At 43.6% G+C, this 22,369-nt stretch overlaps 2 protein-coding genes across 7 annotated transcripts in view; one reads left to right on the top strand and one right to left on the bottom strand.

Moving 5' to 3' along the window:
- Positions 1 to 14,703: 14,703 nt before the first annotated feature.
- Positions 14,704 to 15,625, bottom strand: LOC134207947 (uncharacterized). The gene is made up of 3 exons (XM_062684037.1): positions 15,423 to 15,625; positions 15,063 to 15,363; positions 14,704 to 15,002 (listed from the first exon to the last, which is right to left on the bottom strand). The coding sequence occupies exons 1-3, from the start codon at positions 15,539 to 15,541 to the stop codon at positions 14,772 to 14,774; spliced, it is 651 nt and encodes a 216-aa protein (XP_062540021.1). The 5' UTR covers positions 15,542 to 15,625; the 3' UTR covers positions 14,704 to 14,771.
- Positions 15,626 to 16,090: 465 nt separating this feature from the next.
- The window catches only part of LOC134207939 (disks large 1 tumor suppressor protein), a 202,909-nt gene continuing 196,630 nt past the window's right edge, over positions 16,091 to 22,369 (top strand). For 5 of the 6 annotated variants that reach the window (XM_062684020.1, XM_062684019.1, XM_062684018.1 and 2 more), the window contains exon 1: positions 16,091 to 16,355. The gene's annotated coding sequence lies outside the window, so the exon portion shown is untranslated. The remainder of the gene's footprint in view (positions 16,356 to 22,369) is intronic. The other variant, XM_062684017.1, reaches the window with a different exon arrangement.

Raw genomic sequence — 22,369 nt, 5'->3', positions numbered from 1 at the left:
ATTTTGAATTTTCCGGCAAATTTTTCACAATCTCCTCGGAAAGTTCTTCTGAACTTGTCAGACAGATTTCACCGCAAATTCTTCTGAATTATCATAGGATTTTTCCGAATCTTCGACAAACAAAATAATTCCATTGATCGTATCAAAAAACAATTGATTACATTGAAGAGTTCAATTGGTTCGACCGCCCGACGTAATCTGCGTAAAATAGTTTGGTTCTCTGAGGAATATAGTGCCATTATGCATGAACGAACATCACCAGATAACTCTTTCGTTTTCCTATGTCACTGGTTTAGATCAAAATAGAAAGAAATTTGTTGGATACGACAATTTACGACATTTGCACTAAAAAAAAGCTACTTATATATTTTTGAAATTTAGTAAATAAAAAAAATTAACTCCTGGGTTGTTTATTAAATTTATCGAAAAATCGTCAATGTGAGCCTAACTTTTGATATTTTTGTTGCAAATTTCATTTTGTCAGGTGAAATTACATTCTTTACTATATTTAACTATTAACATGTCCGCAATTGAGGATAATTACCATCGAATCGCTAGAGACGAACACTGCTGAGGGAAGACCCATTAATTACGTAACGCAAAATTCGGCCGATTTCTGCAGTAACCACTCGCCGACGCGTGCGTTTTGCACTTTGAAGAAATTTGCCCCTGATCGGCGAAATCTTTACGATTGAACTGTCTGCCATTTCCAAACGAATGTGTTATAGACTATGAAGAAAATTCGTATCGATTCAACATTCCCTTGTATAAAATTGTGCCTATGAAAAAAATTAATTCCCTTCAACAATGCGCTTTTCCAAATCCTTAAAGCAACAAAACCAAAAACAGAATTTCTTGAGGTTCATTCGGCTGCTACTGATGCCAACGTCAGCCACGCGATTATTGCATCGTCTCCCTTCGACGCGCGCTTGTGATTCCGCTACCGACGGCATCGCTACGATTGAACTGTCTGCTGTCGTCACGCGATTGTGTTTTGTATTGTTAAGAAATCTCGTCCAGGGTCAAGTTTTACTTGTATGAATGATGATCCTGAAAAGAACCTGTTTGTTTATAATAATGTGCTTTTCAGTATTTAATAGCAACAAACCCAAAATGCTAGAAAATTTCACTTATCGTCGAAGGCCACTGCTCGAACCAAAACTGACGCCACGATTCCGCTACCAACGTCAAGCGATTGCATATGTTTGTCACTTTAAAGGTAGTCAAAATGAAGGCTTTCCGTACCAATGACAGGGCGAAAGAAACTTTCTTTTCCGATCTGCGCATTTGCATCCCCGATGACAATCTTTACATCGTGTGTTGGGCACTCTCCGTAGGCCTTATCAAGGCTCTCATAGAACTCGTCCTTAGCGTCATCAGGCTTATCGTTCGTTAGGGCATAGGTGCTGATCACGCTATAGTTGAAGAATTTGCCCTTCATTCTGAACAGGCAAATACGGTCGCTTATCGGATTCCACCGGATAACACGCTTCATCTGTTTCCCGATCACCATGAAGCCAACTCCACGTTCTGCTCTGTCACCGCCGCTATAGTAGATGTGGTACTTGAATTAAGTGTTCGCTAAGGGATCCACCGCCCGGAATTCACGTTCTCCAGTTCTGGGCCACCGTATTTCCTGGATGGCTGCCACACTCACGCCGACCTACTGCAGCTCACGAGCCAGGAGCCCAACACGCCTCTTTTTGGTCCTCGAGTCCCACGGTCGTTTTGCGGAAGCGGGGAGGCGTTCGGATCTGGTTAGCGGAATAGAATTGGGGGTTAGCTTTGCGAACCTTTATTACTCACTCACGATTGCGATGTATTGCGATGTACAGCTGGGAGCCACAGAGTAGTCGGTAACTGGGCTGGCAAGTTTGGCGATGACGGAAATTATGTGGGAATGCTATCGGCATCAATGACGGGGGGAGGGGTTCAATGACGAATGAACGACGGACCGGATCGACGAGTATCGTGATGGTAGCGGTTGCTTGACAGGCTGTGTAACGCCAGCGAGGGCGGCGAAGGCTAGGCTTGAACGGCTGATACCACGGCAAGAATGGCGATGCCGACGGCTACACTAGCGGGCGGTGATAGCTTGACAGGCTTGACGGCAGGACGGGAATGGCGATGACGACAGTAACCGGGGAAGCAGGCTTGCTGAGCGATGGGTAGGGTTAGCGAAATCACGCTGGCGGCGATGGCTTGACAGGCGGATGGAACGGTGAGAATAGCGAGGCTGGCGGTAGATAGGCCAGCAGGTTTGCCGGACTACGGACGAACAACGGCACTCGCAATGGCGGCGATAACCGGGCAGGCGGAGAAATAGTCGATGGTCTCAATGGCAGGCTACCGATGGAACGGGCCGGAACAACGGTTACAACATCGGCGTGACGGGAATGCGGCCTAGATGATAGCCTAGATGAACTACTGTTGCCACCCGAAACTTAGAATGAACTGTTCTTAGTGATTAACCACCAACGATTATCATGACACACGTTTCAAATATCATTATCTTTAACTTTGTTCTTGCACTCCAAAAACGTCCATTCACCACGATGCTTCACGTCCAACTCCTCGAAGGGAACCAACCAAACCGCCTTTTCTGTCTCCCCCCATACAGCCACCCACTGTTTTTTCCTATTCCCGACGTTCTTCGTGTCATTTCCTGACTTCCGTTCCGTGATCTGTCACCCAGCTGTCACACACGCTGCGAAATGGTGAGTTGACATCTGGGAAGGAGCGACCTACACAGCTATGGTCCTCACAAGTTCCAATATCACGCTTCCACTGGTCTTCCGATGACAATCTACCGCCAGCTAAGGGTTTCGTACTTAGCTGGTAGTGCAGCCTGGGCACTGTTGTCCTTCTGACATCAGCTAGAGTGAGTGGGTGCGACCAAAGGGACCATCGTCCCTAACCCCTACTCCCAAGGTGTTAAGCGACCAGTGCCGAGGGGATGCATGACCAGGGTGGTGAAATAATGAGCTAGGCCTTCAACGGAGCCTGTGGGGTACCTGGGCACCCTCCACAGTAATTGTCCCTTACCGCGTCATGCTGGGCTCTGGCGTGATGGACCTCTTTTCCCGAGCAACTCGTGGGACCAAAATGGAAAACCAAGTCAATTCTTCAATTAGTGGTAGTAGTGTAGGCGACAACCCCTTCGCAAGAGGTGGGTTGTTCAGGTCTCCGCCTAGGAGGCCAGAGGCATTAGTCGGCACCAGCGTGAGTCACTTAACCATCTCCTCGGCTACGCCGGTAGAGGTTATGAACGGCCCATGGCTAATCATCAAAACGGACGAGGCTAAGTACTCGGACATCTTGAAGGCGATGAGGAGTGACGTCAAGCTCGATGAACTCGGCGCCAACGTACGTCTAATAAGACGTACCCGGATGGGCGAGATGATCCTCGAGCTGAAACGGGGCGTCTCGCAAAAGGGCGCCGCCTACAAGAAGTTGACGGGGGAGGTCCTGGACGAGACGGTCAAGGTAAGGTCACTCACGACGGAGGTGAATCTAAGGGTTAAAGACCTGGACGAGATCACAGAAGTCGAAGAGCTCGTCACGGCACTGCGGCGACAGTGTGAAGTGGAGACACCGCAGCCGTTCGGCTACGGAAAGGTCCGGCAGGGACACAGGTAGCATTTGTTCGGCTATCTGCAGCGGATGCCTCCAATGTAGTCAAGTTAGGAAGCGTCAAGGTGGGATGGTCGGTGTGCCCTGTGGGCATATACGAGCAACCCGAAGTTTGCTTCAAGTGCCTGGAACCGGGGCACAAGCAATGGGACTGCAAAGGCCCCGACAGAAGCAATCTCTGCCGACGCTGCGGATTGGAGGGACATAAGGCACAATGCTGCACGAACCCTCCCAATTTTTTTATTTGTTCCAGCAAAGATGTGAACAGCAAGCACCCCATGGAGGGTTCGATGTGCCCGGCGTTTAAGCGTGCTTCAAAATCACAGTGCAGATAACGCAGCTGGCTTTCTCGGCCTCGCCCGTGTGTTTGACGTGCGCAGGTTTAGAGGAAACGGCGGAACACGTGTTGTTCGTGTGCCCACGTTTTCGCGCAATGCGTGACCACATGCTTGCCACATGTGGTCTGGATACTACCCCGGACAACCTAGTCGGAGGATGTGCAAAGATGAAGTTGGCTGGAACGCCGTTTTATCTGCTATCGTCCAAATCGTCTCGATGCTACACAGAAGGTGGCGCGTGGACTAAAGGATGGCTAGTTCAAGCGCAAATAAGAGGTGGTCCAAGGGATCGGAGTCGGCTTCATGGGTCATACCGGTGGTCATGCTCTGTGGTCGAACTCGATCCTTTAATCGAACAAGTGGCCGCGCGCAGAACAACATGGTATCGTCGCTTTCGCGACGTCGGTCAACCGGGCGGGTTCCGAGCCCGAGGACGGAAAAGGGTCCTCGTCAATGCTGGGTAGGCGTAGGCACCGCGTCGGCAAGTCCCTCTGTGTGTTGGCGAATAGGCCCTGTCGCAGAGAGGTCAATTTGGGGTGCAAGCGGCATCATCATTCTTGATACCAGTCGTGCAGAGGGAAGCAGGCGCGAAGTTGACTCTTCCCACCTTCCGAGGACATAGGACTTGGTAAGGCCACCTGGAAAGCCGGCAATGCGCTGGCATGATACCATGGTGTTCTTCTAAAAAAACAAGTCACGATGTTCGTTGCTGCAAGGACACGCAGCTAACCTCGAGGGTGCGTTGTGCACTGGCCCCCCTTTGAAGCATTACTTTCTGGTTGTACCGAAGGGACTATGGGCTTGGCGGCAATGGAAACGGTTTAGCGGGTCGGGGATGTAGTCCTGCTTCCCTCGTTTGCTGTTGGAGGTGGTCCCTAACCCCGCACTTCCTGGACAACCCAGGATGTCTGTTGAGCAGATTCCCCCTCCATTGCTTAGGAAGAAAAAAAAAACACACACACACACATACACACAGACATCACCTCAATTCGTCGAGCTGAGTCGATCGGTATATAACACTATGGGTCTCCGGGCCTTTTATAAAAAGTTTGTTTTTGGAGCGATCATATAGCCTTTACGTATACTTAGTATACGAGAAAGGCAAAAATGCTTTTCAAGTTAAAAGTCGAATGATAAATCGATTATGTAGGAGCGCATTGTGGAATCGTTGAACGCCGCAGAAGTTAAGGCTCAAATCCCAGATATGGTGATTTTATGCAGGGATCTAAACGGGATCACGTCTGAAGATGTGATCAAAGGTGCAGTTACAGCACAATGTAACCAGGGCAAGGTGCAAATCCGGATAAGTGTGCGGAGGCTCACCATCATCAATTATTCGTCTGCCAGTAATCGCTGGCTTACAATGCACTGGAGGTAGACATATTGACTGTCGGATGGCCTGTAAAAAAAACAAGTTGAGGTAGGTTTCAAATGTTTGAGCTTTGTAAAGGTCCGTGCAGATCCAGCCTGTGAAATATGGGGAAACATGTGGTCATTTAGCGAAAGACTGCATGCAAAGACCGAAGTGCATGCTTTGCACTCCTGATGAAAACAACCAGCAGATGAGTGGCTGCAAATTCCCTGCCTATAAAAGGGCAATCGCAGACAAGCAATAATGAAGACAAGATTATTCTGAATTACTGCGAACCCGCACAGCGAACGATGTGTGATGTAGCGGAAATTGCAGATCCGTATCGACTTCCCCTTGCTAATGGCAGCTGAGTGGTTAATAGAACGGAAAATGGATTCGATACTAAATAGATTCATTATCCAAGAAGCGATGGAAAGTTTGGATGGAGGTAATCAACGGCGTTTTCATGTGCAGTTTCTATGCACCTCCAAGTTGAACAGTAGAGCAGTTCAACCAGATGCTAGAGCGATCGGACGAAACCCATTAGTTCTCGGAGGTGATTTCAATGCCTGGGTTGTGGAGTGGAGCAGCAGAGTAACCAATGCGAGAAGGTGCCTCTTCTAGGAAGCTGTGGCGAAACTAGATGTACGACGGTGCAATGGAGACTCCGTTATGACATTTCGTTGAGATGGAAGGGTGTAAATGCCGGTCTAGCAAACCGGGAGCACTTCCGAGACTCCCCGAATAAACTGCCTCAGGGTCGGCACACTCTCGGAAGTTTACCGCGGGACAGGGAATCTTCGCACTCGAAATTAAGGAAAACCTACCAGCACTTTCAACGTTTTTAACAATTTTATTAGCTTCACTCCTTCCTCTCTTCACTTTCCCACTTTCTTACTAACTATTTAGCTAACCTTAACTGAGGGGGCCCCTTCTTCTTTCCAACCACCGTTCTCCTCTTCGCTGCGTGCTTCCTCGTCTGATGAGTCTTTGACTGCAAACTTCAGCCACGTCTGGCTACGTTCCGCGCCTCAAGTTGCGCCGAGGGATCGTCGGCGGATAGCTGATGATCCAGTTGCGCGTCCTAGGCTACCGATGTGTTGTCGGATTGGTCTTCGCCCAAAAAAACCAAGCGAGGGGGCTCTAGGACGGCGCAGGGCTTCACGGGAAACTAGGCCCAAGCACGGCGTTGAAAATCACGGGAAAACAACGATGGAATCCACGGTAGAACAACGGGGTCCTGATATCCTTGTCTTATGGCTTTCAATATTGGTTTCCGAGATATAAACGCTCTCCTTAACTTGTCTCTTTACACTTCTTAACTCATTCACGATTAGCGAGCTATTACATGATTTATTCAGGCCCAAGATTCATGATCCCCATCTCCGGTCATCAACTTTTCCAGTCTTCATCCCTGTTTCGTACCACCCACTTATGCAACCCATCATGGCCGCTCCCAACTCCATATCCTGCGGCTCCTGATGGTGGGTTGGAGGGTGGTTGGTAGTATAGATTGTAGAATCTATAGATGAGCGAAAGCATGGCTGAGTCGATTTTTTTGACCGTGCACGCGCGCATATGACGTCATGCTCGTTTGGAGACACGTTTGACAGTTCGTTTGGAGACAGAGGATTTATCTTCGCTCATCTATATATTCCACTATCTATAGTTGGTAGCAGTTAAGGTGGTTGCTCCTAATGGCTATCTTCTTGTATGCTAAGTGAGTCTACTGGGGGACAAACCTTCTCATACAAAAACTACCTGTCATACATTTTTACACATATTTACAAAGAAAATCTCAGAAATACGCATGATTAACAAAACCGAACACTTACAAGAGAGTCTATCATCGACATCACGTTCTGCAGTCTATCGCTAATGGAAAACGATCATGTATTACTGGCTTATTCCGAAGGCAGGAAACGCATCTGTGAACTATTTGTCTAGCGAGGCTTCGCACACTTAGCGATCAAAATCTTTCTCAGACACTGGCATCCAATAGTTGCGGCCTAGCGTACAAGTGCTCATAGTGGTTGTATAAACGCAGTAATTTATAGTAGCAATTATTGTCGCATATTCTCAGTTGGACGATCGTCCAGTGTCCAGTACAGTTAGCTTATCAGCAAGAAGCAAACGAAATATCCCTTTAGTGTAGATCAAGTAGTGTAGTGTTCATTTCCTCGCACCCAAGCAAAACGCAAAATTCGTTACAGGGTCCGAAACAACCATTTTCCGCAATAGTTGAGGGCACTGACCAGATCGATTACCTGTACTTTAAGTAGCTCTGCACTCGTCAATGCGTGTTTTTTATTACAGTCCACTTGATGGGAAGACAGCCTGGAACAGGGACTGATCTCATCTTTTTGTTGTAGCTAATTTTCTGAAACATCCACTCGCGTTGCGATCTTCACCAACTTGAGTAATGCTTTTTCTCGTTCGTTGAGATTTCAATGCCTCGTTTACTTGTCGTTTGAGCCAAGACTCCGAAGGGCATAGTGTTCGAATCGTAACAGTCATGCCACCAGCTTCTTTAGATGACCCAAGGTTGGCCGGAGGTTGAAGATTTCGCCCGGTGGTGATACTGATCTACTACTACTACTGATATCTCTTCAAAATGAGATTCGTCCAAATCCCAGAGCATCACTTCTTGGGTTTTGAGCCAACAACTAGTTTCTTTTTTTAGCCAATGTGAGGGTGAGATGTATTAGAGCTCGGTGGTCTAGTGGCTACCGCTTCTGCCTTATAAGCAGGAGGTCGTGGGCTCAATTCCAGGCTCGTCCCATTCCTACTTTGTATTTCTATCTTAGTTCTTTCTGTGTTTCACGTTTTACCCAAACGATTCCTACTGTTATAACCTTCCACACACAATCCCAAATACTTCCGTGGCACCTATGAGAGGTCGTAGAGTTCTCTGCATCTTTCTTAAGTAGGTGTCTAACTAACCATCCTTCCCCTTCCTCAGCATTCACAAGGACGTGACCAGGACAGATCTCGACTATTGGAGACTCCATTGCTTCCATCTAAGAGATAGTTATCAGTCCCAAATCAATATCTGTGGTAACGGATGAAAGTGATGCTACTCTCATACAATAGTCTTGGCTTGTACCACCTACGAATTTGTGCGAATTGCTCAATGCAATGCTAATGCTAATGTGAGGGTGAGATATATTAGAAATTGGGCAATCCACTTCCAGCGTGCATAAATGACAGATAGCTATAAAAAAATCTTCCGTATAACGGTTCGGTTGCCAACATTGACTAGTGAATAGCAGGCCATGGCTTTGTCCCTTTCCTCGATGGGTAACGAACATATGTAGTTGCACGCTCGATAAAATAGCACACAAACAATCAAAACTTGTTCGGCGGATTTAGGCCACACATCCAACCAGGCAACATCTGTACGAGATGATGATGATGATGATGATGATGGTCCCGCCACATACCCCTACAAAGGTTTGAGCTAGACGATTTATCTTTAAGATAATTAATTTAATTTACTTTTTCAACAATTTAATCAGATTTGCAAAACAAAACAAAAACGATCTGATTACCATCACAGATATAAATTTCTTAACTTTCCATTACTATCCAGCAAAAATATTAAATGTAAAAAACTGTTTATTTCATCTACAGATTCTCATAAGTATCAGTAGTGATGCTTCGAGTGCAGATCGACAGAAGTAAGACGGGATAGAGCATATGCACTATCCGTGTGTTGTGAGTTGAGTTTGATAGTAAAGATTCGCAAAGAGGAACTGCCAACACTGATTTTGGACGATATTCGTGTTATGATTTTTGCAATTTTCATTTTTCATCGACCATTCAAGGGACTTTTTATGTGAGCGTTAACTTCTGATTTTTTTTTAATCCACCACCCAGATTATCCACAAACTGCAAACAAGTGAGATTCTTGTTGCCACTTTATTGGGAGGTGTATTGAAGTGTTCTTACTATCTTTTCATATGACAAATCTCATACAGTTTAGATCTGAAGTCTTACATTCTTATTTGCATAATCATTTTCAGGCGATAACAATACTTTCTCACTACCATGAAACATTTGTTTACATTGCTCGATAGCCAGACGGTTTGACAGTTCAATAGGTAGATTTTGCTAAACTCTTTGCGCAACTTTATGTAATAGACGAATCCAAGTAAAAATAAGAAGAAGACACACGACGGTGTTAACTTTGACAGATCCTACAGCACAGCATAGGAAGATAATTTTAAAATGTTTATTATAAATTATAGACAAATTATAATTAAAATCTGATTGATGTACGATACGGAAAAAGTTCTGAATTACATATTTAGAAGCTTATCTCATTTTTTTAATATTTTCCAAAAATGTATCTATCATACAGGTCGGAACTTTTTCCGAACATCAATCAGATATTAATTACATTTTGTCTAGAATTTATTATAAGCATTTTAAAATTATCTTCCTATGCTGTGCTGTAGGATCTGTAAAGTTAACACCGTCGTGTGTCTTCTTCTTATTTTTACTTGAATTCGTCTATACACTCCGATGTTTACTATAGAGGACAATGTTCAGGGTTGTTACGGAGATCCTGAAATATTTTCCGCGCCAAATCCGCGCCGACTGAAATCAAATCCGCGCCATTTCCGCGTGACATTAAATCCATTCCGCGCCAAATCCGCGCGATCCAAATCAAAATTCTAAGCAAATACACGTTAAATATAAATTTTTGTATAACAATTTATTGAACGTCTTCTCTTCAAGTTTTTTTTTTACAATATTACTGATTTCAAATATGATTTTAAACTGCAACCAGGGCCGAATTTAGGAGGGCGGGGGCGGCTTTGCGGTGGGGCCGTGGCCCCCACAAATCTTATGTACCAAAACCAACCTATTTTGTTCATTTTGGGGTCCCCACATACTGTCGGCCCTGGGGGCAGCAGGGACCATGTCCGAGGACTTGACGACCCCTCCCCAGCTGTCTGCGAGTCAGGGGGTTCTGCCTAGGAGGTGGTGGGGTTAACAGGGGGCTCTGTTAATTCCCTCCCAAAAACCACATATCCGCAAGCAAACCCTATCAAGCGACCGTGTGCCGCTTAAAGCATACAAGCCCCTAACCCCGAATCCCAAGGTGTCAGGCGACCCGTGCCGAAGGGATGAATGACCTGGGGAGTGAAACAATTAGCCAGGTCGTTAACGGAGCCTGTGGAGGTTCCACAGAGTGAGGGCTGCTTCGGCGGCAAGCGGGTGGCAGTGGGTGGTACCCACACACCCCAAGTGGTGCACATGTGGTGCAAGCGAATGGGAGTTGGGGGTATTACTCGTAATACCCCCACAGAGTGAGGGACCAAGTGTATGGGTGAGCACACAAGTAAGACTTGCATGGTACGCATGGTCGGTAGTGTTAGAATGACTGAAGTCTGGTGGGGCCTGGGAGGAGTGTCGGGGGGCAGATACCTCTGCGGCACCTCAGAAGTAGGGGACACGAAAGTCTCGCTGCGTCTGGCAGGAGTGTCGGGGTGTTGATGCTTCTGCGGCACCTCAGAAATCGGAGACATGTAAGGTAAGTGGTGCCACCCCGTTGCAGGATGGGGAGACCACCACACTGGCTGAGGACTATCTGGGCTTCGAATTGTCAATAGGTGGGTGCTACCTGCAAAGTACCCGTCCTTCAGACCTATTGGCCGTATCAAAGCCCGGGTAGGTGAGTGTTAGGCACGCGTGACGTGCCGGGTGTTCCACGCCCAAACAATGCACAGGAGGTGCACAGTGTGGATAAAAATGGGAGATGGGGGTATTACAACCCCCACTGAGTGAGTGACTGAATGTCAAAGAGAGTGGTGCAAGCGATTGGGACTGAATGTATGAGCGAGCACACAAATCAGACTCGCATGGTACGTATGGTCAGAGTGGCTGCTTAGGCAGTAGTGTGATCCGGCTGTCAGGGACAGAAAGAGTGAAGTCTCGCTAGGCCTGGCAGGAGTGTCGGGGGGTTGATGCCTCTGCGGCACCTCAGAAATAGGAGACATGAAAGGGTCTGCCTCGTAGCTGAGGTAGGAGCGGCATAGGAGCCACCAACCTAGGGTCGCCTCCGGCTTGGTAGACAAGTGGTGCCATTCTGTTGCAGGACGGGGTGAGCACCATACTGAGTGAGGACTGTCTATGTTGTGAGATGGCGGCATGGGGTACCCCCTGCAGGGTACCTGTCGTTACCCTTGCAGTCATTCAAGCGGCATAGGCAGGTGAGTGTTGGGGCACATGTGGTGCCAGTATGTCTTGTGCAAATGTGTTGCATGGGGAGTGTCGAAGAGTTGAGGCGCATACGTGTACGTCATGGAGGGGGCGCAATGCCCAATAGTCATCCCCCGAAGTATTGCTTAATTGCGGGCCGGGGGAATGACTGGAGAGGAAGGAGTTGGTTTTAGTGGGTCGGGAGTGGTGATCCCATCCCCACACTACCTGGGTTCGCCTCCCCATGTGTCTGGTTGCAGATTTCCATTACCTTCGTGAAGTGCAGAAGTCGCTCCAAATTATCTGTGGGAATTCCTCTGAGTATTCTTACAAAAATTCCCCTGGGAAATTATTTTGTAATTCTTTTGGGAATTTTGTCGCGAGTTCAAATAAATTCTCCACAAATAACCTGCGGAAAATCTTCAGAGCATACTTGCAGATCGCTTTAGAAATTCTTGCAGAAATTGATTGGTGGCTTCCTGCGGAAAAACTCCCGCTTCTATTTTTGAGAACTTATTAAAGAAATTTCTGTTATCATCGCTATAACCCTATTGTAAATTTAAGGCGATATTCTTTTAAATTTTCTATAGTCATTCCCTTGCTCACCGCTCCAGGAAATTCCTCCAAAAATGTCTTTATAGTTTTTTCGTGTTTTTAATGCTGCAGAAATCCTCTTTACGGTGTGGAAATTTATTTGCAAGGAACTTATTAAGTTAACCAAAATATCATAAAAAAAAACCGCCAGAACTTTTGAGAATCATCTTCTTATTTTTGATCGACATTCTGCGGAAGAACTTATTAAAATGAAGCATCTGCATTAAATCACAGAACATTTTTATGTTTCCAATGAATCGCCTGCTTTGAGCGTGCTTACAGCGCTCAAGAGTTAACTTTTGGAAATCAGTATGGCAAAAGGGATCTAATGTTTAATATCTCGGAAATAAGCACCTTAATCGAAAAAATATTTGGTAGGCGTAGTAGCGGACACCTTCCTACATGACTGGTATCAAATAATTTTTCGTGAAAAGTTCCTACTGTTGAGAAACCCCGCGTTAGATGTCTTTCGCCATACAAATTTCTTGCCATTAACTCATGCTGGCTACATATACGATAGCGCATGGATAAGGCAGCGGCGGGTAGGAAACCAGCCACTGTATATGATACATTGTTATATAAACCCTTATTCGTTCTAGATGAATGTTATAAAGGAACTATAAAATGTTCCAATATTATGAAAGAATTCCTGACGACTTTTGAAAAATGATATAATATATCATGCTGAGTAGTTCATCGTAAAAGAAACAACCAATCAGAAACTGACAAATATCTTGGAATTACAAAGAAATTGACAAGATGAAAATGGGTGTTCATGTCCTTCAATAGACATGGTTTGTGTGCGTCGTGTTTCAGAATGGATTAAAAATGACAATAAGTGGCGTATCTCTCCTCATAACGTTTGTTTTAATAATGCTTGAGAGTGTAATGCATGCCATTAAATAAGGACTTGGATATATCCGAAAAATAATGTTAATAACCTTGAAACATTCTCAACAACATTTGCTAATGAAAATAAAGCCCATATATAGATAGGCATCAAACTAATTTTCAAATAAACTTCCTTAGATTTAGTATTTTATTTATTAAATTTCCACCTAAAACTAAATCCGCGCCAAATCCGCGCGAAACCCTAAAATCATTATGTAAATCCGCGCCAAATCCGCGAAAACCGCGAAATCCGCGAAAATCGCGAAATCCACGTATCGTCAAACGGGGTGACTTGCAACACTTTTCAAGTTTCTCGCTCAATAATTCTGAATTAAAAGGATTTATTCATTCTACTAGTACATGATACTTTTAATGGGTCCTAATATTAGTGATTAGACATATAATCAGATATACAACAAAAATAAAAATATGAAAATAATATCAAAATGATGGGTGTTGCAAGCCACCCCTACTGCGGGGTGACTTGCAACACATCATCGAATTCAATCATAACATGTTTTAGAACATCTTAATCGTAGTGATTTTTCATCCTGGGTCATTCTCCATCACTGTCAATGCAGGGGCCTTACTTGAGCGATCCCCCCTCCCACCATTCCGCCTTTTTTACGATTTCAACGTATCGATTGATATTTTTAAGTCATCAGTTTAAAAGTGCTCTATGTCGGCTTAAGAATGGTGTGCCCCACCAGTCATTCCCTAGATAGTTGTTTTTAAAACAGTTTTCCTTTCATTCCCCATCATCTAATTTACCACCATTATGTTAAGATCATTATTTTGAAAAGGCATTTCCGCAGCAAGCAGCAAACCATCCACAAGTGTTGGATCTTCTTGGGGATTCAACACTGTTTGACCACCGTAAGTCTTAGTTTTACTGTTTTATTTATTAAGATAATGTAAAATTGTTGTAGGGGACAAATCGTAACGCCAAGCGGCTTCCCAAATAAACAATTTGTTTTTTAACTTCTACCGCCGACTCCATCAAAGTTTTCTTTGAAAAATTAGAAATCATGCAACTTCCTCCAGGTTTTTTGTAGTTTCGCGGCTAGTAAAGGAATTCTGTAACATAAAATCAATGCTAGTTTGAAAAAAAAAATGTTTAAAAACTGAATCAGCAGTTTTTGATAAATAAAACTATCGTGTATCAGCTGTTGCAAGTCACCCCGCAGGGGGACAAATTTCGAAAAAGTTGATATTTCAAAAACAAACAATTTTATTATTTTATAGTTTTTGCGGAATTACATACCTTATTAGGTACTGTAACTGGAGAGGGGATCGATTTTGGTGAAATTATTTTCAATTTGCTACACGAACTTACGATTTACGACGTTCGATTTTCAATTAACGAAAATGTTTCACAAAATAATACAAAAAAACAACAGTGAGTTATATTTTCACCTAAATACCAACTAGGCACAACAAATACAATGTAACCTAGGGATGCGTGACGACAAGTTCGATGTTTGGGCCTTTTTTTATTGTAAAAAAACAAAAACTTGTGGCACACCCAAGTGTTGCAAGTCACCCCGCTGTTGCAAGTCACCCCGCTGTTGCAAGTCACCCCGTTTGACGGTAGTCGTAACAACCCTGAATGTTGTCATTTGCAAAGCTTCATTGCCTCCAATACATTTTTCGAATTAAATCTTTTACATGCTTTACTAATGCAAATCGAGTTTTCAAGGACATATTTTTATTTACTAATTTATATTAACAAAGTTCAGTTTTAAGGTTCTCAATCATGAACTCTTGAACTGATTCTCATTGTCGGATTCCAGTAGCTTTATATTAATGTTGTACACTGTCTGGATTTCCTTTCCGGTGAGGAACATCGATGCCATCAGATTGAATGCCAACAGACCAATCACCGTCATCATGATAGGGTTGGATAGCTTCCTATACAACTTCACTACTTCCATAGGCTTCTCGGTAATTGAAGGCAAACGATAGGTGAAATGTCTGGTAGCGAACTGCAAAGGAAGCATCAAACGTAGTAAATTTCGTGAAATAATTTATATGATCGAAGATACCATAAAAGCGGACATCGGAGCTAACAGCATGGGGTAAATAGTGCTGAATCCTGCCTGCAATAACCCAGCCCTGGTTTGAACACAAACCGGACACTGATGTTTACCGAGCACTATGTCCGGCACGACGTAGACTCTGTGGAAGAATGTAGTCATAATTGCCGGCAGGACGACAGCCGGTATGTAGCTGGAAAGACGTCCATAGGTGCCCAGCTTGAGCTTTGTTCGATAGTGGTTGTTGATGTAAATACTGGACACAACCGTCGTTACTCCCAAAATGCCAGGGGTGTACTTCATTGCCCATCTGAAAAAGTGAGGTCAGTGTTTTGAATGGCAACCCATGATTCATATAAGGATACTTACACATCCCACTTATCCGGCCATTTTTCCACCAGCTTCATGAAGTACAGCAGCGCTTGCCTTTCATCCAATAGCACGGCATCCTCCGGTAATTCACTTATCTTTTTATGTAACAATGCCATCGTTTTCACACAGAGAATCAAGACCCACTGCTTCTCCACACACTATTTATGTTTATGTCGGAGACTTGACACTAGCAGCCACCTAGCTTTCGGCACAGGAAACACAAACTCAGCAAGCATAGTTTTTGTACGACCGATGCCAGCCCTATCGTCACTCACCGACCGGAGATGTCACCCCCTCGAGTCGTGGTGAGTTTTCCACGCGATACTTGACTGCAGTCAAACCGCCCGTCAAAGAACGGGGCCATGTGCGTCATGGTGCGGGTGGTCGGAAAATTCACACCACACAAACAGGATTTATTTACACCAACACACCCCTAACGGCACGGTGGAAAAGCATGATGGAAGATGGAAGTCGTCCGCACACTTGGAAAAACCGAGCACTATGATGCTGATGATGGTCGACGACATCGAACCAAATGCAAAACACACATTCTGCCTAGTCGTCAGAGTCAGAGCAGCCCATGAAGTGAGTGACTCTCGCGTTAGAATGGTTTGTTGGTGTGGTGGACGGACAAACAGACGAACGACGACGACGACGGCACAGATAGAAAAGATCGAAGCAAGCGACCGAGCAGGACACTTTTACTAGAGAGCAAGGAAGAAAAGTGAAATTTTCGAACGGATCGGTGCAATGAAATCCCGTGACTAAATCCAACTGGAACGGGCTGGAATCGTGTCGCGTAACGTTTCGGGACGGGTTGCGATTTGGTTAGGTGGTCGAGAAATAAATCGAACGCGGACGGTGCGGAAAATTCGGAGGCACCTGCTCGTTTTTCTTCCTTATTCGCGCAAAGGCACCGCAGTGTCACTGGTAAAAATATTAAGTTTATCGTCTTGATCCAGTTTTTTTGCATTGGTGAAAACGCCCGATGAAAATTGATATCCGAATGCGAGTGGTGACATTTGGAACGTGAGAAAATTCGATAACGAATCCGTGAAAAGCCCCACTTAGGAAAAGCAGTTTTCCTAATTCGTGAAAAGTGTATTAAATTGTGAATGCATGCATAACTTTCGCGTTTTACGGCGAAGCAGGTGGTAAAGGGGGTGGGTACAGCAGGTTGACGATAGGAGGACGACCCAACAAACCCAGCAGTGCTAGTGAGAGAAAACGGGTGGAAGAGAAAAGTCGAGCATATTCACCCCATCGCCGCAGCAGTCCGATTCAGTCCTGATAGTCGCGTTGGTATTTGTGTGCAGCTCCTGAAAAGTCCATAGCCTGCCGTTTGCCTTCTGCTGATAATCAATTTTCTGTCTATTTTCCTCGTCGGAGTAGGCCGCGCGCAATAGCATTCACTCGCGTGTATTGTTTTTGTGCTCGTATAATTCAATCGCTCGACTGTTGGGATAATCCAGCCAGTGTTCTATATTGAATGGCATGCTATTTTTGTAGGCAAGCTCACGAAGCTAGCTGGTGGTGCGGGCTTGGGCCATCACTCGGACAGGTTGTCCGTCAGGTGGACTCATCCAAATCAAAATTATTTGATCAACGGCAAAAGCCAAGGGGAACGACCCGCCTGCATTTATGCAATCGTGTATTGTTCTTGCCGGGCAGTTGGTATAAATCGCTAATCGGATTGTGTGTTGGTGTTTTGAAATTCCTCGAGTGTCTACCAGTGTCTAGCGTGGTTTGCAAATGAGTAAATCTAGGACAAACAATACGAGAGAAATCGAGAGCGCAAAAATTGAAAAAGCAAACGCTGTTCCATCCGAGCATAGATTTATAGTAGGGTATTATTTTTAGTATCTCATTTTTCTTATTGGCACCCTTCTATCTGCTGTGTCGTGTGTGCGATGCTTTCGAATATGGCAGGAAGTGGAAAAAAAGTAGCACGATACAGTCATCGATATTAGAACAATCACGGTTCTATTTTTCCTGGCTACTGATTCGAACCGAGTGCTTCTCGTCATACTTTACATTATTTACTTAGTCACTGATAGGTTTTTTTTTACATAGGTTGGTATGCTTCTCCACGTTTATAACATTTGGTAAATATCAGAATCAGAAATGTTCTCATGTTTTATCAATCACCGCAAGTCAGTCGTAGGTTTCGAATTTTCTCAGTTTTCGATAGAGACAGTAGTCAAATTTCCAATAATGATTAGCAGCGTACCACATATTTATTCCAACTGTCATATGAATTCCAAATTTATTCACAGTGGTTCGGAAATATTTTCCATTGTCATTCAAATTACTTTCCAAGCGAAGTTTTGAAGGTCACCTTTCTGTCAATTCTCGCTTAATTTTTCAAAAGGAACTAAGTAACAATTTTTTCATGAATTAATTTGAATAGCGCAATCAACAGAACAACATGAGAGCTATTGATTGCAGTATTCAAATTAATTCATGAAAAAAATGTTACTTAGGTCCTTTTGAAAAGTTAAGCGAGAATTTATTCCAAGACCAAGCGTTGGTATTGTTCATTCTGTTACATGATATTTCCATTTGAAACGATCATTGAATGGGTAGGGGAACGGTTTGCCACATAGCTCTCATAGCTCCTATTTCCATCCCATAAAAAAACAAAGCAATGGAAAGGAATTTGGTTTGTTTATTATTTTTGTGATTTTTTTTCAGCAGTGAGCGTTGACAAAAAGAAGCGATTTCTCGCTTAACTTTTCAAAAGGTCCTAAGTAACATTTTTTTCATGATTTAATTTGAATATTGCAATCAACATATTTCATGTTAATCTGTTGATTGCAATATTCAAATTAAATCATGAAAAAAATGTTACTTAGGACCTTTTGAAAAGTTAAGCGAGATTTCTTTGTTTAGCGATGGGATGGATATATGTACAGTGAGATGGAGATCGGAACAGTTCCCCTATATAATATATAACATTCTACAAATTAAAAAAAAAATCGGGGACTAGACGTTACTTTGACTCGATGTTCAGGTGAGAGCATGGATGAAAAATGTCTATTCATGGTTTTCAATTTATCTCTAAGAATTAAGTCTACAACTTTGTCTAACATATGTCTATATAAATAAAAAAAAATACTATGCGCTGATTTGAAAACTGTGATTTGCCGTAATTTAACTCTGCAAGTTTTTTTTCAAAAATAACCAAAATTACGCGCTAAATTCTTCTAAATTTGTCAATTTTTAAACTTCCCGGAAAAATATTTTCGAATCTCGGGAAAGAAATGGTGTGGTTTCGGATAGGAATTTCTTTAAAAAAAATGCAATTCACTAGAGCAGCAGTTCTCAACCTGGGGGTACCTTCGCAAGCCCTAGGGATTCCTCGGACAAAAATGCGGCCGTAGGACAATTCCAATCAAAACATATTGATAATTGTGTTTTTTTTTATTTCAAGGGACGATTCAAATATGACGTCCACTACTTTTTGAGATTTCTAGACCCCCCTCCCCCCTCTGTCACGCTTTTTTGTATACCTAGTATATGCAGTGTCACAAAGTCTTAGACCCCCTCCCCCCCTAAAACCTGTGACATCATTGTTGAACGACCCCCAATACTTTGCCTTGTACATAATATGCATAGAGATTAATAAACCAAAGCCAATCGAATTCCGCCCTCCACAACCAACGAATGAACAAATAATTAAAAAAAAATCTTCTACGCAACATACCTGATCGAAACGAAATGTTAAAGAATATGTTAAGAATATGGTTCTTAACTAAAATCTAGAATTCAAAGGTTTGGGAGCCTTTGTTTGAGAGGCATGAAGGCTTTTTCAGAAAAGCTCGTTTTTTTGTTGTTGCAAGAAGATTAGAAGCATCCTTCGACGCATTTCGGAAGTATTCTTCCAAGGTGCTTGAAGGTCGTCTTTCGAAAGGCTTGGAAAGTCTCATTTTGAAAGGTTTGGGCGACTCCTTTCAAGAAGCCTGGAGGACTCAAGGCTCGGAAGGTTCCTTTCAATAGGATCCTTTAAAAGGCTCGTGAGCCTACTTCTAAGAGTCTCCTTTCAAGAGGCTAGAAAGACTCCTATCAATAGGCTTGGAAGTCTCCTATCAAGAGGCTTGGAAGACTCCTATCGAGAGGATTGGAAACCTGGAAGAGGCTTGGAAGCATTTCTTCAAGAGGCTAGGAAGCCTTCTTTCAAAAAGCCATGAAGTCTTCTTTCAATAGGCTCGGAAGCTTCGATTAAAGTGGTCTGGACGCCTTCTTTCAAGAAGCTTGGGAGCCTCCTTTTAAGAGTTCGAAACCCTTCTTGCAAAAAGCTTGAAAGGCTCTTTTCAAGAGGCTCGGGAGGTTCCTTTTAAGATGATCGGAAACCTCCTTCAAGGGGCTCGGAAGCCTCCTTTTAGAGATCGAAAGCCTTCTTGCAAAAAGCTCGAAAAGTTCTTTTCAAGAGGCTCGGGAAGTTCCTTTTAAGAGGCCCGGAAACCTCCTTTCAAGATGCTTAGAAACCTCCTTTCAAGAGGCTCTGAAGCCTCCTTTCAAAAGGATCGGCTGCCACCTTTCAAGAGGCTCGGAAAGCTCATTTGAAGAAGCTCGGGAGCTTCCTTTCAAGAAGCTCGGAAGCCTACTTTTAAGTGGTTCGGACCTCAAGCCTCCAATAGTCATAACGGTCCTGTAGGAAGCTTGATGGTTAAACTTAATGTGGGTTGGTAAGTTGCACGGAATAATAAAAATGTCAACCCACTTTATGAAGGGCAATATGTCAGATACGCTTATTTTCATTTACAGCAAAAAATAGGGGGTACATCAATTAATGTAAAAGTTCGAAGGGGTACCTCTCATGAAAAAGGTTGATAACCGCTGCGCTAGAGAAATGGTTCATTGAGAACGTGTTTTACGTTAACATTTAATTTTTGTTGCGATTGTTATTAGTCGGGGATGTCCAAGAGGCTATAGACAAAAGTATTAACACAGAGGAACAGACGTCTCACTTAGAACAAATTGCAATCAAAATCATCGTCACGAAAACATTGTCGCCCAATGCTGAAATCCCGGTGAGTGGCCAAGCGGCAACCAGATGGCGGTAGTGTGCAAACGTCAAACACAAGCAAAATCGATGAAAGCGCCATCGGTGGCCGATTGACCACCTACAAAAAGTTAAATAAACCGTTAAAAAGGTGTACGATGGAACATATGTTTAGTGAGACGTCTGTTTCTCTGTGGTATTAACAAAATGGCTATGCTCATAGGAGTAGAACAAAGTGGGGGCATACGGTGGTTACACTCAACAGCCCTGGTCGACCACAGTAGTCTCCTTTACTTCCTAGCTCCAGCTTGGCGCAGTGTTCTCTGGATGCAATCAACGGCAAGCCTTTTGCAATGAAGTCCGCTTGTTGATCCGATGATTGCACATTTCGGATAGCGATTTCCACGCTGCGCTAGGTCACGTGTAAAATGGAACCTCATGTCATCGAGTTTCTTCTGGTCATAATCCTTGGAGTCCTCAGCTATACTCTCGCCCTAGAGCCACACCTATTTTGATTGATTTGATGAGTGATCGGTTATAGCGTTCGACCAAACCGAGTGTTTGATTTCTATTTCAGATATCTTGCAAAAGCTAACAAATTCATCTGATCCGAATGGAGGGCCGTTTTTTTTATTCGTGTTCTTATTTGGTAGGCACTCTGTGTTCTGAACCGCTACATACTATGCCGTGATCTAATGTGTTACTCTGCTGTACAGAATCCACACAGAATCTATTATTAGATGTCCATAATTCGTTATCGTTGCCAGTCCATTTCATCGTGAGTCTATGGTGTCCATTTGTCCATATGGTAAATAGTTATGGATGACATTATTTCGATTTCTGGAAATCTGGAGAAATCAATGACAACCAAAAGATGTATACGTTTAGAAACTTCTGTTAAGTCCAAAGCGAGTAAAGTCCAAGTTTTTGCCATGGACCTGCTGGTAGCGTTGTTCTAACCATCGGTTCAGTTGATGAATTTGAGACCAGCAAACAGCCGTTACATGCTTTGACGAATTTTTCCACCAAAACATCGATGCGTACCCACTAGGGTGGTTCAAAAAATCGATTTTGCTCCACAGTGCTCATCTGATTCTTTACCATGTTCTGAGTGTCCTCTGAAAATTTGAGCTTAATTGGATTAAAACTGATTTAGCACAAGACGTTTCAAGTTTGCATGCAAATTAGTATGGGGAAATTTATGTTTTCATTATACTGTTAATGACGCTTCCCAATTCAGCGCAGGTTAAAAGAAAACCTACATAGCTAAAAGGAATACTCAACAGCTTTCACCCAGTGAAAACCGCATCTTAATTAATCTTTCCAATAATTAGTAATCGAATTTAATCTATACCGTGGTTTTCTGGAGCTAATTGCATAACTCCTCAACAGGCAACAATGCTGCTCGTGGCGCGAAAAATAGCACACACAAATTCAGGCTACTATGTTGCACTGCACATTTCAGTGATGCCCTCAAAGAAGTTTAACGATCATGACTAAAGATTTGCAACCTGTCTTAAAATCGATTACTAATTATTGGGGCGATTAATCAACATGCGATTTTCGTTGGGTGAAAGCTGTTGAGTATTCCTTTCAGCTATGTAGGTTTTCTTTTAACCTGCGCTTAATGGGGAAGCGTCATTAACAGTATAATGAAAAAATAAATTTCCCCATACTAATTTGCATGCAAACTTGAAACGGCTTGTGCTAAATCAGTTTTAATCCAAATAAGCTCAAATTTTCAGAGGACACTCAGAACATGGTAAAGAATCAGATTAGCACTGTGGAGCAAAATCGATTTTTTGAACCACCCTAGTACCCACCATACCTCCATCTTTCGATTCTTGCCCAAGCTTTTGCTTTATCCTCAAAGATTGTTTCCATCAAGATAGAAATTGAATTTCTCTGGGGCCCAAACCAAAGCCAATGCTCTCCTCTT

The sequence above is a fragment of the Armigeres subalbatus genome, chromosome 1 (genome assembly GCF_024139115.2).
Source record: "Armigeres subalbatus isolate Guangzhou_Male chromosome 1, GZ_Asu_2, whole genome shotgun sequence".
Classification (NCBI taxonomy): Eukaryota; Metazoa; Arthropoda; class Insecta; order Diptera; family Culicidae; genus Armigeres; species Armigeres subalbatus.
This window is presented reverse-complemented; position numbering and strand designations above follow the sequence as displayed.

Bases quoted from the DNA above. Each gene is read 5' to 3' on its own strand.
- LOC134207947 (XM_062684037.1), bottom strand. From the start codon at position 15,541: ATGGCATTGTTACATAAAAAGATAAGTGAATTACCGGAGGATGCCGTG. The intron at 15,364-15,422 runs GTAAGTATCCTT...TCACTTTTTCAG, and splicing joins TGGCCGGATAAGTGGGATGT to ATGGGCAATGAAGTACACCC. The intron at 15,003-15,062 runs GTATCTTCGATC...CTTCCTTTGCAG, and splicing joins CTCCGATGTCCGCTTTTATG to TTCGCTACCAGACATTTCAC.